Here is a 24185-nt window from a genome sequence, read left to right as displayed (position 1 = left end):
GTCTCCACGTCTGGTGACTTCCTTGAAACAGACATCTATTTCAATCCCAATGACTCCCACAGCTACCTGGGCTACACCCCTCTCATCCATCTTCCTGCAAGATTGCGATCCCCTCCTGCCAATTTTTCCACCTCCGCCGTGACTGGTCCCAAGATGGGGCATTCCACTCCTGAACATCCCAGATGTCCTCATACTACAAAGATCGCAATTTCTCCCCTTCGGTGGTCAAAAATGCTCTCAACCACATCTCTTGCATTTCCCACATCTCTGCCCTAACATCCCCTTTCCCCAACATAAATAAAGATAAAATCCTCCTTGTCCTCACATATCACCCCACCAACCTCCGTATCCAATCTATCATTCTCTGACACTTCTGCCACCTACAATCCGACTCACAACCATGGAGGTATTTCCCTCCACACCACATCTGCCTTTCACAGGGATGACTCTCTCCACGACTGCCTCGTCGGCTCCACACTCCCCACTAGCCCCACCACCCCCAGCGCCTTTCCCTACAAACATAGGAAATGTTACTCCTGGCCCTATAGCTCCCCGCTGACCCCCATTAAAGGCATAAAACAAACCTTCCACATTAGATAGGGGTTCACCTGCACATTCCCCAACGTGGTCTACAGCATCCACTTCTCCCTACGTGGCCTCCTCTAAATCAGTGAGACCAAGCGGAGATTCGGAGGCTGTTTTGAAGAGTATCTGCACTCTGTACGCAATAAAAGCCAACACCTTCTGGTCATGAACCATTTTAACTCCCCATCTCACTGCCTGGGTGACATGTCCATCCTGGGCCTCCTCCAGTGTCACAATGATGCCAACCACAAACTGGAGGAGCAGCACCTCATATTTCACTTCAGGATCATAAATGTGGATTCCACCAGCTTTAAAATCTGCCCACCCCGGCTTCATCCCATGTCCAACCCTCCCTCTTATCCCTGCCTCCTTGACCTGAAACCACCTGTCCATTTTCTCTCCCACCTATCTGCCCTTCCCATTTTACTGAACAATCCCCACCACTCCCTACTTGCATTCAGCTATAACCATCCACATACCTTCCCCAGCCCACCCCTCCTCTCTCTATTTATTTCTGAGTTCCCTTCTCCCTCCCCCATTTCTGAAGAAGGGTCCTGAGCCGAAACATTAACTTCCCGGTTCCTCTGATGCTGCTTGGCCTGCTGTGTTCCTCCAGCTCCACACTGTATTATCTCTGACTCCAGCATCTGCAGTTCTTGCTATCTCAGAAATGAATCATGCTGTCTGGGTGTAGCCCATCAGAGCAATCAACCTCACAGTTCACAGGCCTGAATCCATCACAGGTATTGAGGTGGCTTGCAAGCTGAGCCATTATCTTCAATCCGTCTGCGTAACCGACCCTGCCAGCTGAGGAGGAGAAACACTACCAAGTCTAGTCACTGTTAAAAATGGACCTGGAATGAGGGTTCCCCAGCTTTTAATGACTATCATTAGGAACTGGCTACTTTGTCAATGATGGTAAGATCATACCAAGTGTTATGCCACTTGGTTGTCTTTTGACCCCCAGAGGTGAAAAACAATCCTTCAGCCTGAGAAAGGTGAGAGCTCTTTGTGTTAATCCAATTGATTATGCTGCTTAGTTGGGAGGTTTATTGTGATTACACATAACTGAAGCTCCAGCACAACCATGAATGTGCCCCCAACCCCTCCCAAGACTCGCATATAATTAGTTGCTGACTAATTGGTTCCAATAGTTCTTTCCAGACAATACAATTATCAATCTGTATGTACAATCTACAACAGTAGCCATTCGTGTTAAAAAACACTATTCCTCTGGAGTCAGACAGACAACAAGTAGGTTATAGCAAAAAGAAATGCCTTTCTACAAGAGTGTACAGAGCTGATGCTGCTCTGTAATTGATTAGCCACACCACAGATACCATCTTCAACATAAACCAAATAGTTACTGACTTCAAAGGAAACATCAGAGGTTGTCTGTCAAGACTTCAAATCACCTCTGCTGGAATCTTTCAAGAAATCACAGAACATGGCCTAAAACTGGCCAACACATCAATCTGCAGGATGTGTATCTGACTGGCTTTCTGTTGGACACTTTCAAACAACTTAACATACCCTGCTCTCCTTGTAACTTACTGCCGTTTGTGTGTGAACGTCCCTTGGCTGTATTTGGGCTGTCAGTTGGAACACATTTCTTTTTCATCTATTGGGTAGTCAGTCAATAAGTGCCATTCTTTTAAAACTCACAAGAAAATCTGTGTGTATCTTTTACAGTCACAGTTCTTAAGCAGTTAAATACACATTAAAGCAACCAGCAACACACCAGTCACAGTCAAGATCGAAAGTCGTTCTCCCACTTTCCACCTAGCCATCAAAGGGACAAAATCTTTGTATCTTTCTCCATCATCATGGTCTTGTTTCCTTGACCATATGTACTAGCTTGGGGAGAACAAAAAGGAGAAAATTTTTGATTTTGGTTGAAGTTTCTGCAACTGATTACAGGAAATTTAAAATAAATTCTTAGTAAAAGTTCAAGACCAGCAAAGCATCATTGAACCAGAGTACAATTTAAAAAATAATTCCTATTTTACCTGTGCAATTTAATGTTTACCATAATCAAGCACAGATTTAATGCAGCGATGAATTTCTTTCTGGAGCAAATAGGTGAGATGGTATTGATAAAGTCATTACAGTCTTTAACAGAGGCCTTGGTAAGTTTATGAGGAACAAGGACATTTTAGGTGCTGAGAGCAAATGGGCTGTTTGTTGAGACTAGGTTATCATGGGCAACTGAAATTTTAAACTTTCTTGATTGCTTTAGATGTTTGGAAGTGAAATTTTCTCAGAACTGGCTAAAATCTTTGCTGTTTTCTTTAACTTGTTAGGAGACAACTTGTATGGGCCACTAGTATGAAAGATGTAATCATTAATGGGGTGAAATACATTCATTGTTGCTGCTGGATACTTATTGCCTTTCTTACTGCAGTATGTGCATTGTGATATGGAACCAAATTTAGGATCATTGGGTAAAATTAAACGCTATTGTTGTCCAATATTTTTGTCTTGCTTCGATATTATTGCATTCAATTCTATCCAGTGATTCTGTACTTCTCATGTGTTAATAGATGAGCATTTTTTGGCATAATTCTGCTTTTGAAAGTTCAACCTGTGAGGGTAAATTGAGCTTACCTCCCAAGTTATGACCAGTTCAGAGCGACTGCCACCTCCGCCGCTAACATTTGCTGGACCCATGTCAGGAACTGTAAAGAAACAAGAAAAATAGATAAGTTTAGATCAAAGGAAACCAGGACAGGAAGCCTGCTGTCAAGGAAAATGAAATCCTTCTCTCATTTAACAAAATTCACTGGTTTCTGCTGCTCCCAAATTAATGTGAATATGAAATACATACCACACTCATAATCATAGCTTTATTAGTCATTAAATTTATATTTATTAATATTTAAAAGCTTTAAGTCCATTCTCAGTGCTCATTTGACCATGCACATAAATAGCATAGGACATATATATGTAAACGTATTAACTATTTATATTTGATCCGAATATTTATTTAAAAATGAAGCCACTTGTCCTCTTAAATGACACAAGTGCAACTCCAGATATATTTACATTTCTGACTAATGTTTTTGGATATTTTCATTGTATATGGGCAATAAACACAAAAATTATGGTTAATACTTTGCTGTAGCCTGCCAACTATCAACTGTAGGCTGCTTCTGTTCTGAGCACAAGAAGCTGCAGTCTGCTCAGAATGAACTCTTCGTACAAATGTAAGTAAATCGACTGCCTGCAAAGCGTGCAGACAAGGAGTGTAATTTGTGCATAATTACATTTCAATCCAAATAACCCCTTTTGTGTTTCAAAAATCAAAAAAAAGCATGCATGGTCCTGTGCATTTTGACTTTTCCAAGTTACCCAATACACAGAGTACTGTTCTCAGCAGCTTCTGCATGTACATTATATCCATAATCATGGTCTCTTAATGGCACGCATATATGTTGTTTTTGGCTGCTCATCTTGATGATGTTCCTTCACTGGGGAGAGTTTCCATGTCATATGTTGTTGCCATGAAGCCTGTCAGCGGGTTGCTGTAGACCTCTGGGTCTGGTGGTTGATCTGTAGATTGTATAAGTGATGAGCTTGTGTCTTACTGATCAGCTGCCTGCAGTTGAGGAACAGCTCTTCCAGTTGTGTTTTTGCCTACAGTTGTGAAGTTATTTCCAATATCTGAGAAGACAATTACTCTTTGCAGGTCTCAACTTGCTACTGTGCTGACATTCGTTGGGAGTGTTGAAGGTGGCTCTCAGATGCTCAACTCTGACAATAGTATAGCACTGCCTTTTCAGTGTGGCTTTGACCCTCATGTTTGTTATTACCTCTACCTTCAGTAGCTTTTCTGCTATGAGAAGAGTAGTTTGGTTACAGTGTGACATTAGTCTTCAAATTAAGCAAAATTCCATGCCATCAAGAGGTATGTTCTTTTACTTTGGGGACATGATAAACTCGTGGTATTATCGCTGGATTATTAACCAGAGATTCAAATAACGTTCCAGGGATCCGGGTTCAAATCCCATCATGGCAGATGGTGGAAGTGGAATTCAATAAATATCTGGAATTAAGAATCTAATGAAGACCGTGAATCCATTGTCAATTATTGGGAAAAGCTCATCTGGTTCACAAATGTCCTTCAGGGAGGGAAACTGCCATCCTTACCCAGTCTGGCCTACATGTGACTCCAAACCCACAGCAATGTGCTTGACTCTTAACTGCCCTCTGGGCAATTAGGGATGGGCATTAAATCCTGCCAGGCAGTGACACCCTCGTCCCATAAATGGATAAAGGAACTTGAGGGTGAAAAATGTGTGCTGGTTTTGCTTGATTTCTTTTCACTGTAATTCTGTTGCCAAATTTCAATGCAGCCTCAACCTTTCCATTTGACTGAGGTAAGTGTGGAGATGATGTATGGTGTTGATTTTCCCACTCATTTAAGAAGTGACTCAATTCTTTGTTTGGGAACTGAAGGGAATTCCCACTAATCAAGGAAAGACTGTAATAGCTCAAATGAGCTTTCAGACATTCGACAGTCTCAGGGGTAGCTATTAAAGTTAACTAGTGCGCCTCCCAGTTGTCAGTAGAGTCTGTTATCCATGCTCTGAATGGGATGCCATGTGTCATCAGCAGCTGCCAAGCACGCTTCGCTTGATATTCAACACAAACACTGCCTTGGCTAATGCGTTCCTTGACTTTGTTGCTCATGTTTGGCTGATAGAGCAGTCGTTCCCAACCTTTTAGTATCAAGGCATGAAGGCTGTACAACTGAACTAATCTCCCTTTCCTTAACCAAGCGGAGGCTTGGGGACCGCTTTGCAGAACACCTCCGCTCAGTTCGCAAAAAACAACTGCACCTCCCAGTCGCAAACCATTTCCACTCCCCCTCCCATTCTCTTGATGACATGTCCATCATGGGCCTCCTGCACTGCCACAATGATGCCACCCGAAGGTTGCAGGAACAGCAACTCATATTCCGCCTGGGAACCCTGCAGCCATATGGTATCAATGTGGACTTCACCAGCTTCAAAATCTCCCCTTCCCCGACTGCATCCCTCAACCAGCCCAGTTCGTCCCCTCCCCCCACTGCACCACACAACCAGCCCAGCTCTTCCCCCCCACCCATTGCATCCCAAAACCAGTCCAACCTGTCTCTGCCTCCCTAACCGGTTCTTCCTCTCACCCATCCCTTCCTCCCACCCCAAGCCGCACCCCCAGCTACCTACTAACCTCATCCCACCTCCTTGACCTGTCCGTCTTCCCTGGACTGACCTATCCCCTCCCTACCTCCCCACCTACACTCTCTCCACCTATCTTCTTTACTCTCCATCTTCGGTCTGCCTCCCCCTCTCTCCCTATTTATTCCAGTTCCCTCTCCCCATCCCCCTCTCTGATGAAGGGTCTAGGCCCGAAACGTCAGCTTTTGTGCTCCTGAGATGCTGCTTGGCCTGCTGTGTTCGTCCAGCCTCACATTTTATTATCTTGTAATCTCCCTTCTCTTCACATTTACGGTGTCGAATGTTGACAGATATTGCCTTCAATAATAGGCATGGAGGCTCCAGAGGAGATTAGAGGCGTGGTTGCCAACAATGTACAGCCGATGACACATGAGAACTGTCAATGTGATATTGGTCACCTCAATTTCTCTGTCCCTCTCACCAAATCCAACCTATCTCTCTCCAAACTGACTGCACTCGTGCACTTAGATCTAACCCTGACTTTGTTATTAAGCCTACCGATAAGGGTAGTGCTGTTGTAGTCTGGCGAACTGACTTCTACACTACAGAGGCTGAGCACCAGCTCTCAGATACCTCTACCTAACCTCTCCAGGACCATGACCACACCATGGTGCATCAGGCCATTGTATCTACAATGGTAGCTGATCTCATTTCGTCTGGTGACCTCCCCTCCACTGCTTCCAAGTTGATAGTTCCCTAGCCCTGCACAGCTCCTTCTAAAAATCCATAAACAGGACTGTCCAGGCAGACTCATTGTTTCAACCTGCCCCAGAATTCATCTCTTCCTACCTTGACTCACACTTCTCTCCCCAGTCCAAGGCCTGCCTGCGTACATCCATGTTTCATCTGATGCTTTACGCTAGTTTCAAAACTTCCAGTTTGCAGGTTCCAGCCTCCTCCTCTTTACCATGGATGTGCAATCCCTTTACATGTCCATTCCCCATCAGGAAGGTCTTAGGGCTCTCCAATTCCCCTTATAGCAAACATCTGAACTGTCCCTGCCCACCACCACCCTCCTCCACTTGGCTGAGCTTGTCTCCACCCTCAACAAATTCTCTTTTAACTCCTCTCATTTTCTTCAGGTTAGAGGGGTGGCCATGGGTACCTGCATGGGCCACAGTTATGCCTGTCTCTTTGTTGGGTGCGTGGAACATTCCTTGTTCCAGTCCTATACTGGTATCCACCCACAACTCTTTCTCTGATATAACGATGATATCATCGATGCTGTTTCCTGCTCTTTTCAGAATTGGAAAAGTTCACCGAGTTCACTTCCAATTTCCACCTTGCCCTCACTTTCACCTAAATTATTTCTGATTCCTCTTTTCCCTTACTCAACAGCTCTATTTCCATTTCTGGGAAATCCACTGACTCCCACAGCGACCGGGACTATACATCCTCACATTCCACTTCCTGTAAAATACGCCATCCCATTCTCTCAGTTACTCCATTTTTGTCGCATATGTTCAGACGAGGCTGACTTCGACAAGGGAGCCTCCGAAACAACCACCTTCTTCCTCAACCGAGGATTTCCTAGCATCCCAGTCGACAGGGCCCTCAACCAGGTCCGACTCATCTCCCGCACTTCTGCCCTCACTCCTTCTCTTCCCTTCCACAACGGCAATAGGGTTCCCCTTGTCCTTACCTATCGTCCCACCAGCATACATATCCAGAAGATCATCAGATGCCATTTCCACCACTTCCAGTGAGTTGCCATCATCAGACACATCTTCCCCTCCTCTCCCTTGTCTGCCTTCTGTAGGGATCATTCCCTCCAGGACACCCTGGACCACTCTTCCTTCAACCCCAACACCTCCCTACAGCCCGACGGCACGTTCCCCTGTAACCAGCAATGGTGCAACACCTTTCCATTTACCTCCTCCTTGGCCAGTATCCAAGGGCATAGGTGAAGCAGCACATCACCCGCACTTCCCAGAATCTAGTCTATTGCATGAGCTGCTCACAATGTGGTCTCCTCTGCACTTGGGAAACAAAGTGTATACTGGGGACTGCTTTGCAGAACATCTACATTCTCCTTGCAATTAAGACTCTGAGCTACCTGTTGCCTGCCACTTTAACACACTAGTGTATTCCCTGGCCACATATGTCTGTCTCTGGTTTGCTGCAGTGTTCCAGTGAAACTCAATGCAAGCTGGAAGAACAACACCTCATTTTCCACTTGGGGACCCTGCAGCCCTCCGGACTCAAAACTGAATTCAGCCATTTTAGGGCCTAAACTCTCTCACGTACTCGCCTCCTACTCCACAGGCCTTGTTATCATGTAGCCTTGCATTACACACTAACTATTGATGGTCACTAACAGTCCCCATTAACAACTATTCACTCTCCTAGCCAGATTGTTGTGCACTAACAAGGTGTAGAGCTGGATGAACGCAGGAGACCAAGTAGTATCAGGGGAGCAGGAAAGCTGACGTTTTGGGTCTAGACACTTTTTTTCCTGAAGAAGGGTCTAGACCTGAAACATCGGCTTTCCTGCTCCTCTGACGCTGCTTGGCCTGCTGCGTTCATCCAGCTCTACACCTTGTTATCTCAGATTCTCCAGCATTGGCTATCTCATTATGAAGTCATTTGTCTATCCAACTGCTCTTCCCTCTGTTCGGGCTCTGTCCTATAGTTTATTCCCCACTCCATCAAACTAAAATACCAAGCCCTTATATCCAAAATGTTCAAACAGGGGAAAATCATGTACTGCATTAGGCCTGAGGTTTTTCAACTTTGCTCACTGGATTATTGATTATTGAGGAAGATTTAGGTGTTGGCAGGATCAAAGTAATATTAAATTGGTTGCATTACTGTGGTTCAGCAAGGACAAAAGAAATTAGGAAAATGATTCCTTGAAAAAATACAGAAGGGTGGTGTAGTGGTAGCAAGTAGGTTGAAACAAAGGCATCTGAACTTAAAACAGAGCTAATAGCAAGACACCACTATCATGAGATGGGCAGAACACTGGAGACGTGTTTAGTTCATTGTAAACAGACACACCATCCTCACATTTTAAGCCATTTTTCAGTACTCTATTTCAAAACCACTGAATACATGCATTCGTATGTGATCATCATTTCTGATCAAAACTAAGTTGCTTAGCCTATTTATTCTATGCCTTTTTTCTGAATGTGCAATAACCAAGGCTTTTACAAATTAATTTTGAAATTCAGCGCAATATTTCATTGAATTTGCAAAATTTTAAAAATCTGGTGAAAGACAGCTTAATGCAAATGTTTTGCTAAGCATGTTAAGCCCAGTCATTTTAGCCTTTCATCTATTTTTTGCCAGACAGGCAAATCAGCAATACTTGAGAAAATTATTCTCCAGCAAAACCATGAAACTCATAAACCAGATTATTGAAAGAGATTCTAAAGGACAAAAAAATTATAATTCAGTGAAGACCATTGGAGCAAACTAATCTCCACCATTCGTTATGCTCTGCATAATTGTCCGCTCACTTTAAGTCCTAAAGTCATAAAAAAGTCTGTCAAATGAAAGGATTGTGTTCAAACCTTGCGCCACTTTTGTATGGCCAAGAGATTTCGAGGAGTCTGGAGTTCAACCATGATTTCTCTGTGGCAATGCCTCAGTGTACAAAAGTTTCTTTGCTAACCAATCACTACCCTTTTCTTCTGGTATCTAAATTGTTGTAATAATTTGAAATTTGACTTTCTTATTTAGGATGTGGAAGCATTGGAAAAGGCACAGAGGAGATTTACCGGGATGTTGCCTGGTCTGGAGCAAAGGTCTTGTGAGGAAAGGCTGAGGGGCTTGGGCCTGTTCTCATTGGCGAGAAGAAGGCTAAGAGGGGATTTAATAGAGACATACAAGATGATCAGAGGATTAGATAGGGTGGACAGTGAGAATTTTTTTCCTAGGATGATGACATTGGCTTGTACGAGGGGGCATAGCTGCAAATTGAGGTGTGATAGATTTGAGACAAATGTCAGAGGCAGATTCTTTCCTCAGAGAGTAGTAAGAGTGTAGAAAGACCTGCCTGCCAATGTAGTTAACTCAGCCACATTAGGGGCAAATAAACAGTCCTTGGATAAGCATTTGGATGATGACGGGGTGGTGAAGAGGGATGGGCTTAGATTAGTTCACAGGTAGGCGCAACATCGAGGGCCAAAGGGCCTGTTCTGCACTGTATTGTTCTATGTTCTATGTTCTTGCCTTTGTCCAGATGAGTGCAAGATGAAAAACTTTGGTAGCATGTCTTGCTTTTCATGAACAATAATTCACCTGGTCTTGTTGGTTTGAAATCCAGAGTTTGAAAATTAACTTAGGGCTAGATGCATTTCACTGCAAAATAAGCAACAACTTTTTACTTTAGAGACACGTGGCAGGATATAAAATGTGTATTTTTTTTTAAGACCCTTTCAGCCATCAAACCTGATCAGTTTGCACATGAGAAATAAATTACTGGTCATGTTTGCATAAAATTGAACTTTTATTTTCTATCTTTTTGGTAGTTTAAATATTTATGGAAGGAAAGTTTGAATTGATACCAATGTGAAACTGCTGTGGTTTAACCCAGTGAAGCCACCTTGGACTAAAACTTCATTTTGGGTTGTCCATTGTGCCAATTTCTAGTGGTTTGTGGAGAGTCACAAGTAGAATTGCCCATTTCCCACACAAAAGTTTCATATCTGAGGACTCCTCAGGTTACGTCAGGAATTACATTAATTGTTGCCAACTGAACATTGACATGATGCTGAGCTACCTTAATGTGATGGAATGTTCTGCAGCAAGAAATCACTCAATCCCAAAGTGGGAGTGGAAGTGGATCCTACTGTGCATTCTACTGGGCCTTCCATTTCATGGCCTCCAATGTCAAAGTCACGTCAACTAGCACGGTGTTAAATGGGGCAGGCTTTGAACAGGTTTAGCAACTGAAGACTGGTCACCCATGAGGCACTGTTGGCTGACCATCAACAGCAGCATAACTGTACTCCAGCACAATCTGCAAGATCATGGCCCAGCATATCCACTCAACCATTACCATCAAGCCAAAGGATCAACCCTGGTTCAATGGACAGTGTGGGAGTGTATGCCAAGACACGCACCAGGCATACTTGAGATGGCAAATTGGTGTAGCTACTAAACAGGACTACTTGCATGCCAAGTAGCATAAGCAGTAAGTGATAAACAGAGTTTAAAAATCCCACCACCAGCAGATCAGATCTCAGCTCTTCAGTCCTGCGATATCCATTCATAACAGCTCACTGGAGGAGGTTCCATCCTCGATAATGGAAGAGCCCAACACATATGTGCAAAATATTCACAGAAATCTTCAGGATGCCAAGTGAATGATCTGACTTGGCCAGCTCCAGTGGTCCCCAGCATCCCAGATATCAGTCTTCAGTCAATTTGATTCATCCCATATGATTTCAAGAAATGGTTAGAGACACAGAAGCTGCAAATGCTCTGGGCCCTGACAATGTTCCAGCAAGAGTACTGAAGACATGGTCTAGAACTTGCTGCTACAATAGCCAAGCTATTCAGTACAGTTACAACGTTGGAATCTACCAAACAATGCAGAAAATTTCCCGGGTATCTCCTGCACACAAAATGCAAATCAAATACAACCTAGCCAGTTACTACCCCATCAGTCCACTCTTGATCACCAGTAAAGTGATGGAAGGTCGCACCAACAGCATTTACTCAGTAGTAATCTGCTCACTAACATCCTGTTTGGACTCAATAGGGCCACTCAGCTCTTGGTCTCATTACAGTTTTCATTCAAACATAGACAAAAGAGTTGAATTTCAGAAGTGAGATGAGAGTGACAGCCTTTGACTTTCAGGCTACATTTGATTGAGTAGGGCATCAAGGAGCCCTAGCAAAACTGGAATGAATGTGTCTCAGGGGACAAACTCTCAGCTGGTTGGAGTCTTACCTGGCACATCGAAAGATGGTTGTTAGAGGTCAGTCGCCTCAGCTCCAGGAGGTCTCTGCAGGACTTTCTGAGTCCTAGGACAAACAATCTTCAGCTGCTTCATCAATGACTTTTCTTCGATCATAATGTCAGGAGTCAGGATTTCTGCTGGTGATTGCAATGTTCAGCACTGTTTGCGGCTCATCAGACACTGAAGCGGTCCATGTTGAAATGCAACAAGATTTGTACAATACCCAGAGTTGGGAAGGCAAGTGAAGTAACATTCACACCACACAAATGCCAGGCCATGACCATCTCCAATAACACTTGGTCTAACCACCGCCCTTTGAGATTCAATAGCATTACCATCATCAAATCCCCTGCTTTTAAAATCTTAGGCATTGCTATTGACCAGAAACTCAACTGGACTTGATACATCGACTACAATAGTACAAGAGCAGGTCAGAGGCTAGGAGTGCTCTATCGAGTAACTTACCTCCTGACTTTCCAAAGCATGTCCACCATCTACAAGGCATCAGTCACAAGTGTAATGGAATATTCTCCACCTGCCTGGAGGAGTGCAGTTCCAAAAGCACTCAAGAAGCTTGGCAAGATTCATGACAAAGCAGTCTACTTGATTGGCACCACATCCACAAACAGTCACTCCCTCCACCCCCAATGCTCAGCTGAGGCAGTGCGTACCATCTCCAAGTTGTACTTCAGAAATTTAAAGGAACAGATACATGGGAATACCACCTCGTGCAGCTTCCCATCTGAGCCACTCACCATCCAGAATTGGAAATATTTTACTGTTCCTTCACTGTCACTGGATCAAAGTCCAGGAACTTCCTTCCCACAGGCAGCTCATGATCTGCAACTGTTCAAGAAGATGGTCCACCACCACCTTTTAAAGGGCAATAAACTGCGGATGGGCAATAAATGTTGGCCGGCCAGCAACCTCCACATCCAATAAGTAAAAGTAAAAGCTCTTTTGATTTTCCTGGCTGATGTGTAACATTTCTATCCTGCATATCAAGCCACATAGAGTTCGATTTGCTGTATCACTCATCCACTGCTAAAATGGCCATTTCAGAATTTCCAATTTCGTTGTTTCTTAAATCCCCCGTTCTTCTTTCTTTTTCTCAGCTAAATTTATTCTTTAATCTCTTCCTTCTGTCCCCTGTATAACTCCACCTTCTTGTGTGCTAACAATCTCCAACTTTAATAAAATGCTCAATTTGTTTAAACTGAGTTTGTTGCACATTTTTCAAAATAGCTACTTTTGTTTTGGAGCAAAATCTTGGATCTCTGGAAGAAATTAATTTTATTTTTAAAAAATTATGTGTGTCTCCACATATGCCATGACTTGCGTGTAAATCATATCCACTTTTTACAATAAATGATCAAACACAACTAATCCTGTGTGGTTTCTGGATTTCTCAGTATGCCTGTGCATATCAATGTGTTTCTCTCATTTTTCTTCCTTGCTCACGCCATAACTTATTGATCTAACACACAGATGACTGTAAGAGGAGAGATATGTCCTGCGAGGATCAGTCCAGGATTAACATGAAAGCAAAGGTGAAGTTGGAAGGTATTGCTCGAACTCTACTGAGTCCAAATAGTTTGTTCCAACGCAACCATAAACCATGTTCAATCATTACATTTAAAAGCAGATTCAAATCAGTTATGAGGAGATTTTTCGAAAAACATTCAGAAAATCACCTGCAACACAATTATTCTCTCCAAATAAGATTTGAAAATATCAAATTGAATGACAAAATACAGTTTAGCATTGTTCACTGGGATTGTGGAGAAGTTGAATAAAGAGGTGGGGGAGGGTGTCAAACATCAAGGGCTGTAGAATTGAGTAACTTAGGTGATGAGATAGAAAGTGATATCCAGATTTGTTGATGATAAAAGCTGGGTGGAAAGGTAACCTCTGAGGAGGTCACTGTCTGTAAAGAGTTACAAGACAGGTTAAGTAGGTGGGCAATAAAATGGCAAATGGAATAAAGTATGGGGAACCGTGAAGCTGTTCATTTTGGTCATGAAAACAGAAAAGCAAAATTTTTTTTAAAAGGTGCGAAACTTGGAAATATTGATGTTCAGAGATCATACAAGGAACGCAGGAAGTTAGCTGGTCGATACAGCAAGCAATGGTGAGGCAAGCAGCATGTTTGCCCTCATTGTACAGTTATAAAGGATTGGCAGTCCAATTGCCAGCGACTTTGATGAGGTCACATCAGGAACAGTCTGTGCAGTTTTAGTCTCCATATCTAAGGAAGAATAGAGTTGCAATAAAGTTACATTGGGAAGAGGGGGCTATTCTATGATGAGAGGCTGATTAAATTGGGTCCATATTCTCTACAATCGAGGAAATGCTGAGAAATTTTATAGGGGCCTGAATGATGTGGGCTGTGGTAAGAAATCTGTGAGAATTCATACAAAGCCTTTTCTTACACTGGGAGTAACTCATTGTATTTTGAAACAGACCACCCGGTAGGGGGACCATATTCTCGCGAGGGAGCAGTGAGAGACCTTTTAATGCGAATGTTGCTTACTGTGAGCCTTATTAACTGCAAATCTCACCTCATTTATACACAACTTCCTAATGTACCACCCACCACAGGGAAGCTTGGCAACAACAATTCCTGACCTGGATGTCAGAGTGGGCACCTGGTGACCACAGCTCACTGTTTTCTCCTCATGTTGGACACACAGCAATAACATCTCAGGCATTTTCAAGGCACCTGCTGTCACCACCCTCCCATCTAGCATTCAACGGCCACCAGCTTCTCAGGGCCTGCTTGGCATTTGTCCAAACACTTATAGAGCATCTATACACCTTAAAACGGCATTTCAGGTTGAGCTAGCAATGAACATACAAGCTGCTGCAAGGAAGTTTCACATGCAGAGAGCCAGGCAGTCAGCTGATGGATTGGTGCAAGCTGCATCTCAGGACTATTTGCTCACTCCGAGTATCATAGCAGAGACTGAGCAAGTGTGAGGGAGCAAAGATGGTTGAGACTGCAATGAACTAGGTGGCAACATCGGACCAGGCTGGCAGAAGCAGATTCTACAATGACTGGTGGGAGGTTGGGAGTGATGGAAGAGGATGTTCCTATCCACCAGGGTCTCCACCGCCCTGGAAAGCAGGGCACCAATGTCTTCTTATCTGCCAAGGCAAATGTCACGAACTATGCAGGGCAGCTCCACACTGGCAGTGCTTGTTTGGGTGCGTAGTGGCCTTTTAAAGATTGCTGAATATATCTAAGGCTGGAATTGACCAATTTTTAGTCTCAGAGGGAAACCAGGGATATGGCCAGTGAGCAGAAAAAGCAAAAGGGAGGCACAAGATCACCCATGAAGATATTCAATGGCAGGGGAGGGTAGGAATGGCTGGCTGCACAACTCGAGCCATTCTTCAACCTTTTCTTGTTGACTTGCAATTATTCTCCTCTTCAAATACTGATCTGATTCTCTTTTGACAGCATTGATTAAATCTACGTTCACCACACTCAGGCAGTGCATTTCACATTCTAAACATTTGCTGTACAAAGAAGTTTTTTTCTGTATACTATTGTTGCATGTTTTACCTTGATTCAGCAGCAGAGTTCTTTCCTTATCTACTCTGTGCATACCCTCATGATATTGAGTACCTCTATCTAGTCTTCTCCCATACTACTCTTCTCCAAGGAGAGCTGCCACAGATTCTCCCCTTCAGTGATGTGGTTTAAATGCCTCATCCTTAGAATGATCCTCATGGCCTTTTTCTGCACCGTCTCTCATGCCTCTCAGGTATGATGCTATAACTAGACACAATATTCAGTTGACGGTGAAGCAACTTTTAATCCGGGCTTTTCATCATTTCCCTGCTTTTTTATTCAATGTCCCTGTGCCCAGATTCAACTTGGTGCAGATCATCCAACATTGTTCCTTCACAAAAAAAAGTGAATTGTCAAGGACAAGTCAATTAACGCAAAGAAATATCTTTGTAGTGATTGGATCTTATTGAAGGGACTCTTGATTGGACTTGTTGACTTGGACCAATCAAGGAACCCTGATTGACAGTTATAGGATTCAGAGAGTTTCCTGACTTCGGAGACTGGCTCTGAATTGTCTGATTACTGCCAGTGTACTGTGCACATGTAAATAAAAGGTAACTTCGTGATGGGAACCTGGGCTCTGTGCAGTTAATTCACCCTCAATGATTATTTTGTGCCATAAAAGGCAAGAATTGCAAGAAGAAAATTGATGCTAGATAATGGTTTTACTTGCTGCAGGGCTCTGAAAACCTGAATTCTGGTCACTTAACATTTCCAAGGAAACTAGTCTTTTCACAGTCGTTCCAGTTGAATTCTTAACTTGGTTTTTCCAAGTGATTTTGTGAACTTTATTGGTTCAGATCTAACACACAGTGAGATGCCATGTGGAAAGAAAGGAAACAATTCATGACTCAGCCCTTAGGGAGTCAATATTCTGGATCTTGCCTGATGGAAGCTTTACATCAACAAAGCTCCAGTTCACCCACGTGTAGAGTTAATTATTATCTTTAAAGTGAAAGTATGATGCTGTCATAAACCACAACAAGAACATGCAAAGCTTTAGTTTCATCTGTTAGATGTTTTGATATACTTAAGCCTTAAACACTGGAATAGATCGATTATGCAAAATGGAATGTTTCCTTTTTGCAATTTATCTAATACAGGAAAATGTTGTTTCTTTTTGAAGATTTTACAGTTTATATATTGAACTTTATCCTGTCAGGCACAGCAGACCATCTGGTAGGAAGTCAAAAACCTATTTGATTTAGTTGTGTGAATTAAGGGCAGTTGTTTAACTTAGCTACCACACTAACATTTGACTTATGAATTTACAAACCAAGATTGAAAATAAAAGGATAGATAACTCACCAAATCCATTCAAGGATGCATTTCAAGTTACAAGGACCAAGAAGAGGTCACAATAACTAAACTGTATACTGACATCAGGCACAGCTGCTGGTTTTCCTGTTACTGGTGTTAATATTGCTGGTGATGCACATCTTGTTCTTCATGAAAGGTCCATGGTCTAACTGCTCGGAGATAGCTGGAGTCAGAGTCAAAACTGTGTGAAACCGGGGGAACACGGCAGGTCGGGCAGCGTCAGAGGAGTAAGATAGTTGGCAATTCGGGTTGACACCCTGATGAAGCGTGTTCACCTGAAACATCAGCTTTTCTGCTCCCATGGTTTAGCTGCAGAAGTTGCTCTAATCTTTTGGCAAAGGCTGACAGCAGCACAGTGCAGACTAAGGTGTGTGAAGTGTAAGCCAGATGAAACGACTACCAAGAAATTATAAGTTAGACATCAATTACCGAAACACACTTTCAGAGAGAATGATGTGATCAGCACATATGGCTTTGGCCACAACTTCAGTTTCACTGTTCAAAGACTTCCCATTATGTCAGTATCACCAAAAATTACTCCCTACCTTGTGTTTATCTGATTCACACTGTTGAGTTCCACAAAGCTTGAGAAACACAAGAACTGGCTGTTAAAAGCAGAACAATGAATTACACAGCATTTTTGTGGCTGGAGAATAATCAAGATGGTGGTGGCTACTGATCATTGATACAATTGCCTAAACAGCTGTAGCTGAGATAGTTTTGGATTTCTGATTATTTGCCACTTTTTGTGCTTTTAATCATTGTGCCCACACCCAAGCCTGCTTCCCATTTGCAGCTGAAATTCTTCCTTGTGTCTCTATTTATTTTCAGCACTGAAGATATTTGTAATATAAGCTTTAATAAATTGAAAATGCTATTATAGAGACAGAAAGTTTGAAAGTGTATCATATTTGACACAAAATGTTCACTCTGTTTCTTGGTCCACAAATGCTGCCAAAACTGTTGAGTTTCTTCAGCACTGTCATTATTTCAGATTTCCAGCAGCTGCAGTATTTTGCTTTTGTGACACAGGTAAACTGTGTTTTCAAATACAGAATGACTCAACATGTGGTTTAAGATCTCGAGAGACATGGAGTCACAGAACACATGATGTAAATAACATATTCGGTAATGAATTAGGTAAAATTTGCTCCCATATTATCATGTTTGGGTTTGATTTATAGTCAAGTTTAAATGCACATTCTGGATGATGTATCAGTGCCCCAATACCTACAGATGGTTTTCTTTAAAATCAAGGTTGTAGAGAGTTCATGGAGGAGATGGTAACTGTTTGGCTCCAAATAACTGCCTGGCAACCTTCTCAAAGAGCTTGCTAACCAGCTGGGAATGGCCAGAAGCCAATGATCAGATTGAAAACAAATTGTTGCATGTTCATGCACATGTGTCAAGTACAAAGTGGGAAGCCATTAAGTCATGTTGCTGCTCCAAGTTTTTGGAAAAACAAGGATTTTAGTTTTTTTTTAAACAGCTGGCCAAGTACTTTCCTTGATGACCGTCTAGCCACTAGTCTGCAGCATGAAGCTGCCGGTGCTTTGATTCCCTTGATTCTGCAAGGCAGCAAAAAAAATCATCATGGGTGCAACTTTCCTTTGTAAGTTTTGCCCTGGAACTGTTTCCAGGGGCAATTAACGTGCCCTGGCCCCATTTTATGATGTGCATTTAAAAATAATGTCACTATTACTGATCAGCATGGAGTCAGGATACAAAAATGAATTAGGCATTTGATTACTAACCTCAAAATAAAAATTCAGCATATTATGTACCAAATGGAATCAAATGTACAATTTTGCTAATTTTTACTTCATCTAAAATAGTTTAAAATCAGTTTTCCCAGTGTAATTAAGAACTGTCTGAAGTAAACTACAAAATTTAGTCCAAATCATGGAACGTAAATGGTATTTCAGATCACAAACTGACAATGCGTGGTCGCTCATGCTCACAGCAGTGAGCTAAGTTTAATGTGGCCACCCTGGTTTTATCCTATTGACACATCCCAATGCAACTCTTTGGGTTAACATTGGACAACGTTATGCCACCAAAGCTGATAGCTGGGTACATGTGTACCGGGGACAGGAAGGGGAGGAAAGGTTACAATATCAAAGGTCCTCCAGCCCCACGATAAATAATTCAAAACTTACTTTGCTGGGTCTCAGTGGCTCCATCACCACTGAATTGAGGGACATGCTCCAACTTGCTCCAAACTAGTACTGCATCACGGTCATTGGACCTGAACTGTCATATCAAAGGAGCCAAGTAGGAATGGAGAGTTTCAGAGTGCAGCGCCCTTTTAAAATGGTGTTTTCAGACAAAATATTGACACCTTTATGCCTCAGTTAGAGCCAGGCTTGGAGAGTGCAGCCAGGGCCCAATGCAACTTTAAATTTCTCTTTACTGCACTGCCTTATCATTTTCTTTTAGTTGTGACAAACTAAATTCACGTGCAGCACATTCTATTCATGAATGACATTAACAAAATGGAAACAAAAGCTTTTTTGTTAAAATATTTGACACTGTGCGAAGTAGTCGTGTCAAAGTCAGATAGGTGCACAAAAGCAGCAACTTAGACCTGCTTTGGAAAGGAGTTCTGCTGTCTGATATACCACATTTCAACCTTGCCAAAGGTATTGCTGGCTGCAAAGTAACAGAAATAGTCATGCTATCACCATCCTTTTACAGTTTAAACACACGCTTATGTTGGAGAATCATTAATGTCTACATTTACCGTGATAATAGACAATCTTGTAAAGACTATGGTTGAAACTCTATTGAATTTTAGATTACTGGTATAATTATCAGTAACATCTTTAAGACTGAAAAATGCATGTCGTCTGCAAGTGTTGGATTTCGCAAAACGTTAACAACATAATATCACTAATTTCAAGCAATAGGCAGGAGACGAACCAGTCTTCTTTTAATTATATTTGGTTGGAAGAAATGATCATTAGCTGTTTCTTTGCTTGTACCATATGCAATTAGTGGTAACTCTGTCATGAATTATAAAATGTAAAGCAGTTGCAATTATTGTGTTTTCCGATATCTGAATGCTAGTCATTTTGCTGCATCATCTGCATTTGAAACCTGCCTCTAGCTACTAATTCTATTTAATGCTGAAGTGTTACATTATTCTAATTTTTTGCCTCTCAACCATTTAAGCATAATTTTTAATACATTACCACAGGTTATCTTCTGATATTAAGATTTTACACTCAGTTGCAGCTTCTTTTCTGTAACATACACAGCCAACAAAGCAAATGAAAAAATAGTACCAAGTTTGTTGGTGCTACCTTTGTTTTTGTTATGCAACCTTAATAAAGTTTTCACAAAGTTCTTATGTTGTAACCTTTGCAGAAATACATTTATTATTTGTTTATTATTCAAACACAGTGGAATTGGTTAAAATATTGCTCCCAGAAGCTGAGATGAAGGTTACTGTGGGGGATAGGGCTAGTGGAGGTTATTTCATCAAGAATTGGAATTCCAAACCAGACCTAAAAAGCGGCAACAAAAACAGAAATTGCTGGAGAAACTCTGCAGCTCATTAAGTTCTGACGAAGAGTCATGGGACTCGAAATGTTAACTTTGTCTTTTTCCCCAACAGATGCTGCCAGACCTGCTGAATTTGTCCAGAAATTTCACTTTTTGTTTCAGATTTTCAGCATCTGCAGTTCTTCATTGTATCTAAAATAGTAGTTGTTGGCTCCACAAAATCGACTACAACAATGAGAGATTAGGAATTTTCAAACCTTAATAAAGGAAAACAAGAGTCATTTGGCACGTGTCCTAATGAAGCTATTATTTCTCGCCAACACAAACTACAGATTAATTGTATAATTAGCATAATGTCCAAACATCACTTTTAACTGTTCTAAATCTTTTGTCAACATACTTGACCTTCCATAAAGTAAGTGTTTGTGTAACATGTCCCCTCAGTATAGCAAATACAATAGTTCCATTGTGATATCAGTAATAAATCATTGTCATGTATTCCTGAACAGTTATGTACATTCAGAATTGTCCTCAATATATAGCAACAAGTGATGTTGTTTCTTTTATAAGAGTTGGTCAGAAAGAAAAATAGTTTGTACTCTTGGCTGATGTTTGCTGCAATATTAAATTGTTATGGGGGGTTTCTACTAAAAACCACTTTGATGCCATCACTTTGAACCACCGTACGTTTTTATGAAATGATAATAGTTACCACATTGCTAGCAATAATTATCCGATGGTCTGCAGAAAATATATTTCATCTGACCACTAATAAACTTGTTTTTGAAAACCAGGAGGTCTGATTTATTTCTATCCATCTTCCGTATAGCCTGCATCACATCAATGAGGGCAATGATTTAATATTTCTGTAAATGATTAAAGTTTGTCTTTTTTCTTACTAAGCAATGCTTCAATTTAACATTTTCTCCCTCTCGTAATCTCATCTACTCAGTTTGTTGATCCTAAGCTATTTCTACTCACGGTACACTTTCTTGGCAATCCCACAATAAGCAAATAAAGTTGGTCCTGAGCACTGAAAGTTAACCTTTTTAAGATTGGTCCAATTAGAAAGCATTTATATTACAGTGTAAACCAGTCTTAGAATAAGCATGTTGGCCTGGATGTTTGGCTCAACAAAATGTCAGGCAAGTTTTTCTCATCTGACGATATAACCCATTTTGCACCATTTTCTCCAATCCAGGCTGAGGCAGGAAATAGACTCACGATGCCTTTCATAGACCAATGATTACACGGAATTGTGAAAAGAACAGGAGTGTGTACTTCTTTTTAAAAGTAGCTGCCATATTCAGATAGATTTTAAAAGGTCTCAATTTTAATGAACAATGCAGGAGTTATCCTACAGCTATACAAAACCTTGGTTAGATCCCACTTGGAGTACTGTTAGCAGAACTGGGCACCATACCTTACAATGGATATATTGGCCTTGGAGGGATACCATGTAGTTTTGCAAGAATGCAAGAATACCTGGACTTCAGGGATGACGTTATACAATTATATGAATTGGGCCGGTTTTCTTTCGAATTTAGAAGGTTAAGGGGTGATGTGATCAAAATCTTCAAGATTTTATAAGGAAAAGGCTGGGTACATAAAGATAAATTATTTTCCTGTTTGGGGATTCTAGAACTTGGGGAATAGTCTGAGAATTAGGGCCAGACCATTCAGGAGAAACGTTAGGAAGCACTTTTACACACAAAGATAGATAGATGTCTGGAACTCTCTTCTACAAATGATGGTAAATACTAGATCACCTGTTAATTTTTAATCTGAAATAGATAAATTTTTGTTTAGCATCTGCAATCCATGGAGTTTGGCCAGAGATCAGCCATGATCTCACTGAATGGTATAACAGGTTCAAGGGGCTGAATGGCCTATCCCAGTTCCTGTGCAAGTTAGTGAATGTGCAAGCAAATGGGAAAGTGAAGGAGTCAATAAGTGGCTTCGTCAGTGAATGGACGAAGTAATGTCACAGGATGGTGGTAGCACGCAGTATATATCTAGGTGGCAAAAGGATCATCAGGTATAGTCAGGGTTGGGGCTAGAGCAATTGGGAATACTCAAATGGTAAGTTTGTTGGCTCAAGACTTGGTCACATCTGACCAAAGGAGTGAATTTGAGGGGACAGTCAGTTGTAGTTCTCCATGATGCTGGTTGATAGTGAAGTTAAACCAGGCAATAAAGTATACAACATTTTCAGGGTGGCCATATAGGTAAGTTTCTCACACATTGCCCAAGTCTTCATCTTGAACTCAGTGTCAGAAACTTTAAGAGAGAGCCCAGGCCACCTAAGGCAACATGTTGAAAGTTTAACCTACCCAGAAAATTTCTTATTATGTGCATGCATCAGGATTTCCACATAGTTAGATATTTATCTTCCAACTAATGCCCTAAACACTGATGATCAGGAAACTAGAGGATTTGGCCTGATGTAATAGGCCACAGGAATCTGATATTCTTGCGTCTGTCTCGGTTTCTCTTTCTTAAGGGCAATTTGTCATGGACAATAAATCCTGGACTTGTCGGGATTCTGCCTTGCGTGAAATAATAGAAACAAATCCTAGCTGGTTCAATTAAATTTTTAACAGCTTGCATGGTCACAGATTTCAATTAATGATCTTTGACGATTTCTTTTAATGAATCAAGAGAATCTTTCCTCAACATGGATTTCAAAATAACTTTATATCCATTTATTTTGAATTACCAGTCCATCCCAGGTCCTCTACCAAAGTGAAGGTTAATACTTGCAAAAATATATTTGCATATTTCAGCTGCTCACATACTTGTACATGTGATGAAATGTTCACAAATGTTTTGATTACTGATATGGAAGTCGGCAAATATTAGCGGTCATTATTCAGGTCCCACAATGAGCGTAATGCCAGAAGTAAATCACTGGATTGAGGCATGTCAGCTGCAAGACGGCCAGCAAATGCACAACAAAAATAAATAAAAACAAATTTGTATGTAAACAAACAAGGGCATCATTATGTCTGTGGAGTTCGAGCATGGAATATTTTAATGCAATTTTCAGCAGACATTCAAATCAACAGCACAACCATTTGGTCATTTAAGGAAACCTGCTGTGTGCAAATTGGCTGTTACATTTCCAAGCAACAATCACGACAGGGTTCATTTTAACATGAAATGAAGTCTTCGTGCTGACCGTAGTTTTGGCGAAGTGGGAGCAAGTTTCCTCCCACTCTTGCCTCCAACTCGCTTCGTTAACTACTTGACTTCACATCGCTGTGGTGCCCGTCTTGTCTGATGTTCGCCAAATTCTCTCACTCACTGTTGCCAGAAGTTTTCAACACTGCCGGCATGTGCCAGAACACAGCAGCAACCCTGGTGCCAGCACCATCTTGGAACCCAAGCAGTACAACAGGCCAACTGTTAGCAATTCAGAAATATCGTTCACCATCAACACAGCCATACAACAGCCTTAAACCAAGTAAATTCTGATAGGGATAATGGGAACTGCAGATGCGGGAGAATCCAAGATAATAAAGTGTGAAGCTGGATGAACACAGCAGGCCAAGCAGCATCTCAGGAGCACAAAAGCTGACGTTTCGGGCCTAGACCCTTCATCAGAGAGGGGGATAGGGTGAGGGATCTGGAATAAATAGGGAGAGAGGGGGAGGCGGACCGAAGATGGAGAGAAAAGAAGATAGGTGGAGAGGGGAGTATAGGTGGGGAGGTAGGGAGGGGATAGGTCAGTCCAGGGAAGACGGACAGGTCAAGGAGGTGGGATGAGGTTAGTAGGTAGGAAATGGAGGTGCAGCTTGGGGTGGGAGGAAGGGATGGGTGAGAGGAAGAACAAGTTAGGGAGGCAGAGACAAAATTCTGACAGGGCTGTGGATACTGTAAATCAGGAACAAATCCTGTTCTGAGGAAGGGTCACTAGAACCGAAATGTTAATTCTGATTTTTTTCTTCACAGATGCAGCCAGACTTGCTGAGCTTTTCCAGCAACTTCTGTTTCTGCTTTGAACCAAGAGCTCATCAGACTCTTCTCTTCACCTTGCCATCCCAATCATGATTTAAGTAC

General features: G+C 41.8%; 1 protein-coding gene across 13 annotated transcripts in view; it reads right to left on the bottom strand.

The window, feature by feature from the left end:
• The window catches only part of LOC125460282 (contactin-4-like), a 2333145-nt gene that overhangs the window by 120037 nt on the left and 2188923 nt on the right, over positions 1-24185 (bottom strand). For all 13 annotated transcript variants that reach the window (XM_048547566.2, XM_048547564.2, XM_048547580.2 and 10 more), the window contains one exon: positions 3193-3263. In XM_048547566.2, coding sequence (XP_048403523.2) covers positions 3193-3263 — 71 coding nt within the window. The remainder of the gene's footprint in view (positions 1-3192; positions 3264-24185) is intronic.

This window comes from Stegostoma tigrinum, chromosome 11, assembly GCF_030684315.1.
Source record: "Stegostoma tigrinum isolate sSteTig4 chromosome 11, sSteTig4.hap1, whole genome shotgun sequence".
Taxonomy (NCBI): domain Eukaryota; kingdom Metazoa; phylum Chordata; class Chondrichthyes; order Orectolobiformes; family Stegostomatidae; genus Stegostoma; species Stegostoma tigrinum.
The sequence above is the reverse complement of the archived record's forward strand: the minus strand, read 5'-3'. Positions and strand labels throughout refer to the sequence as shown.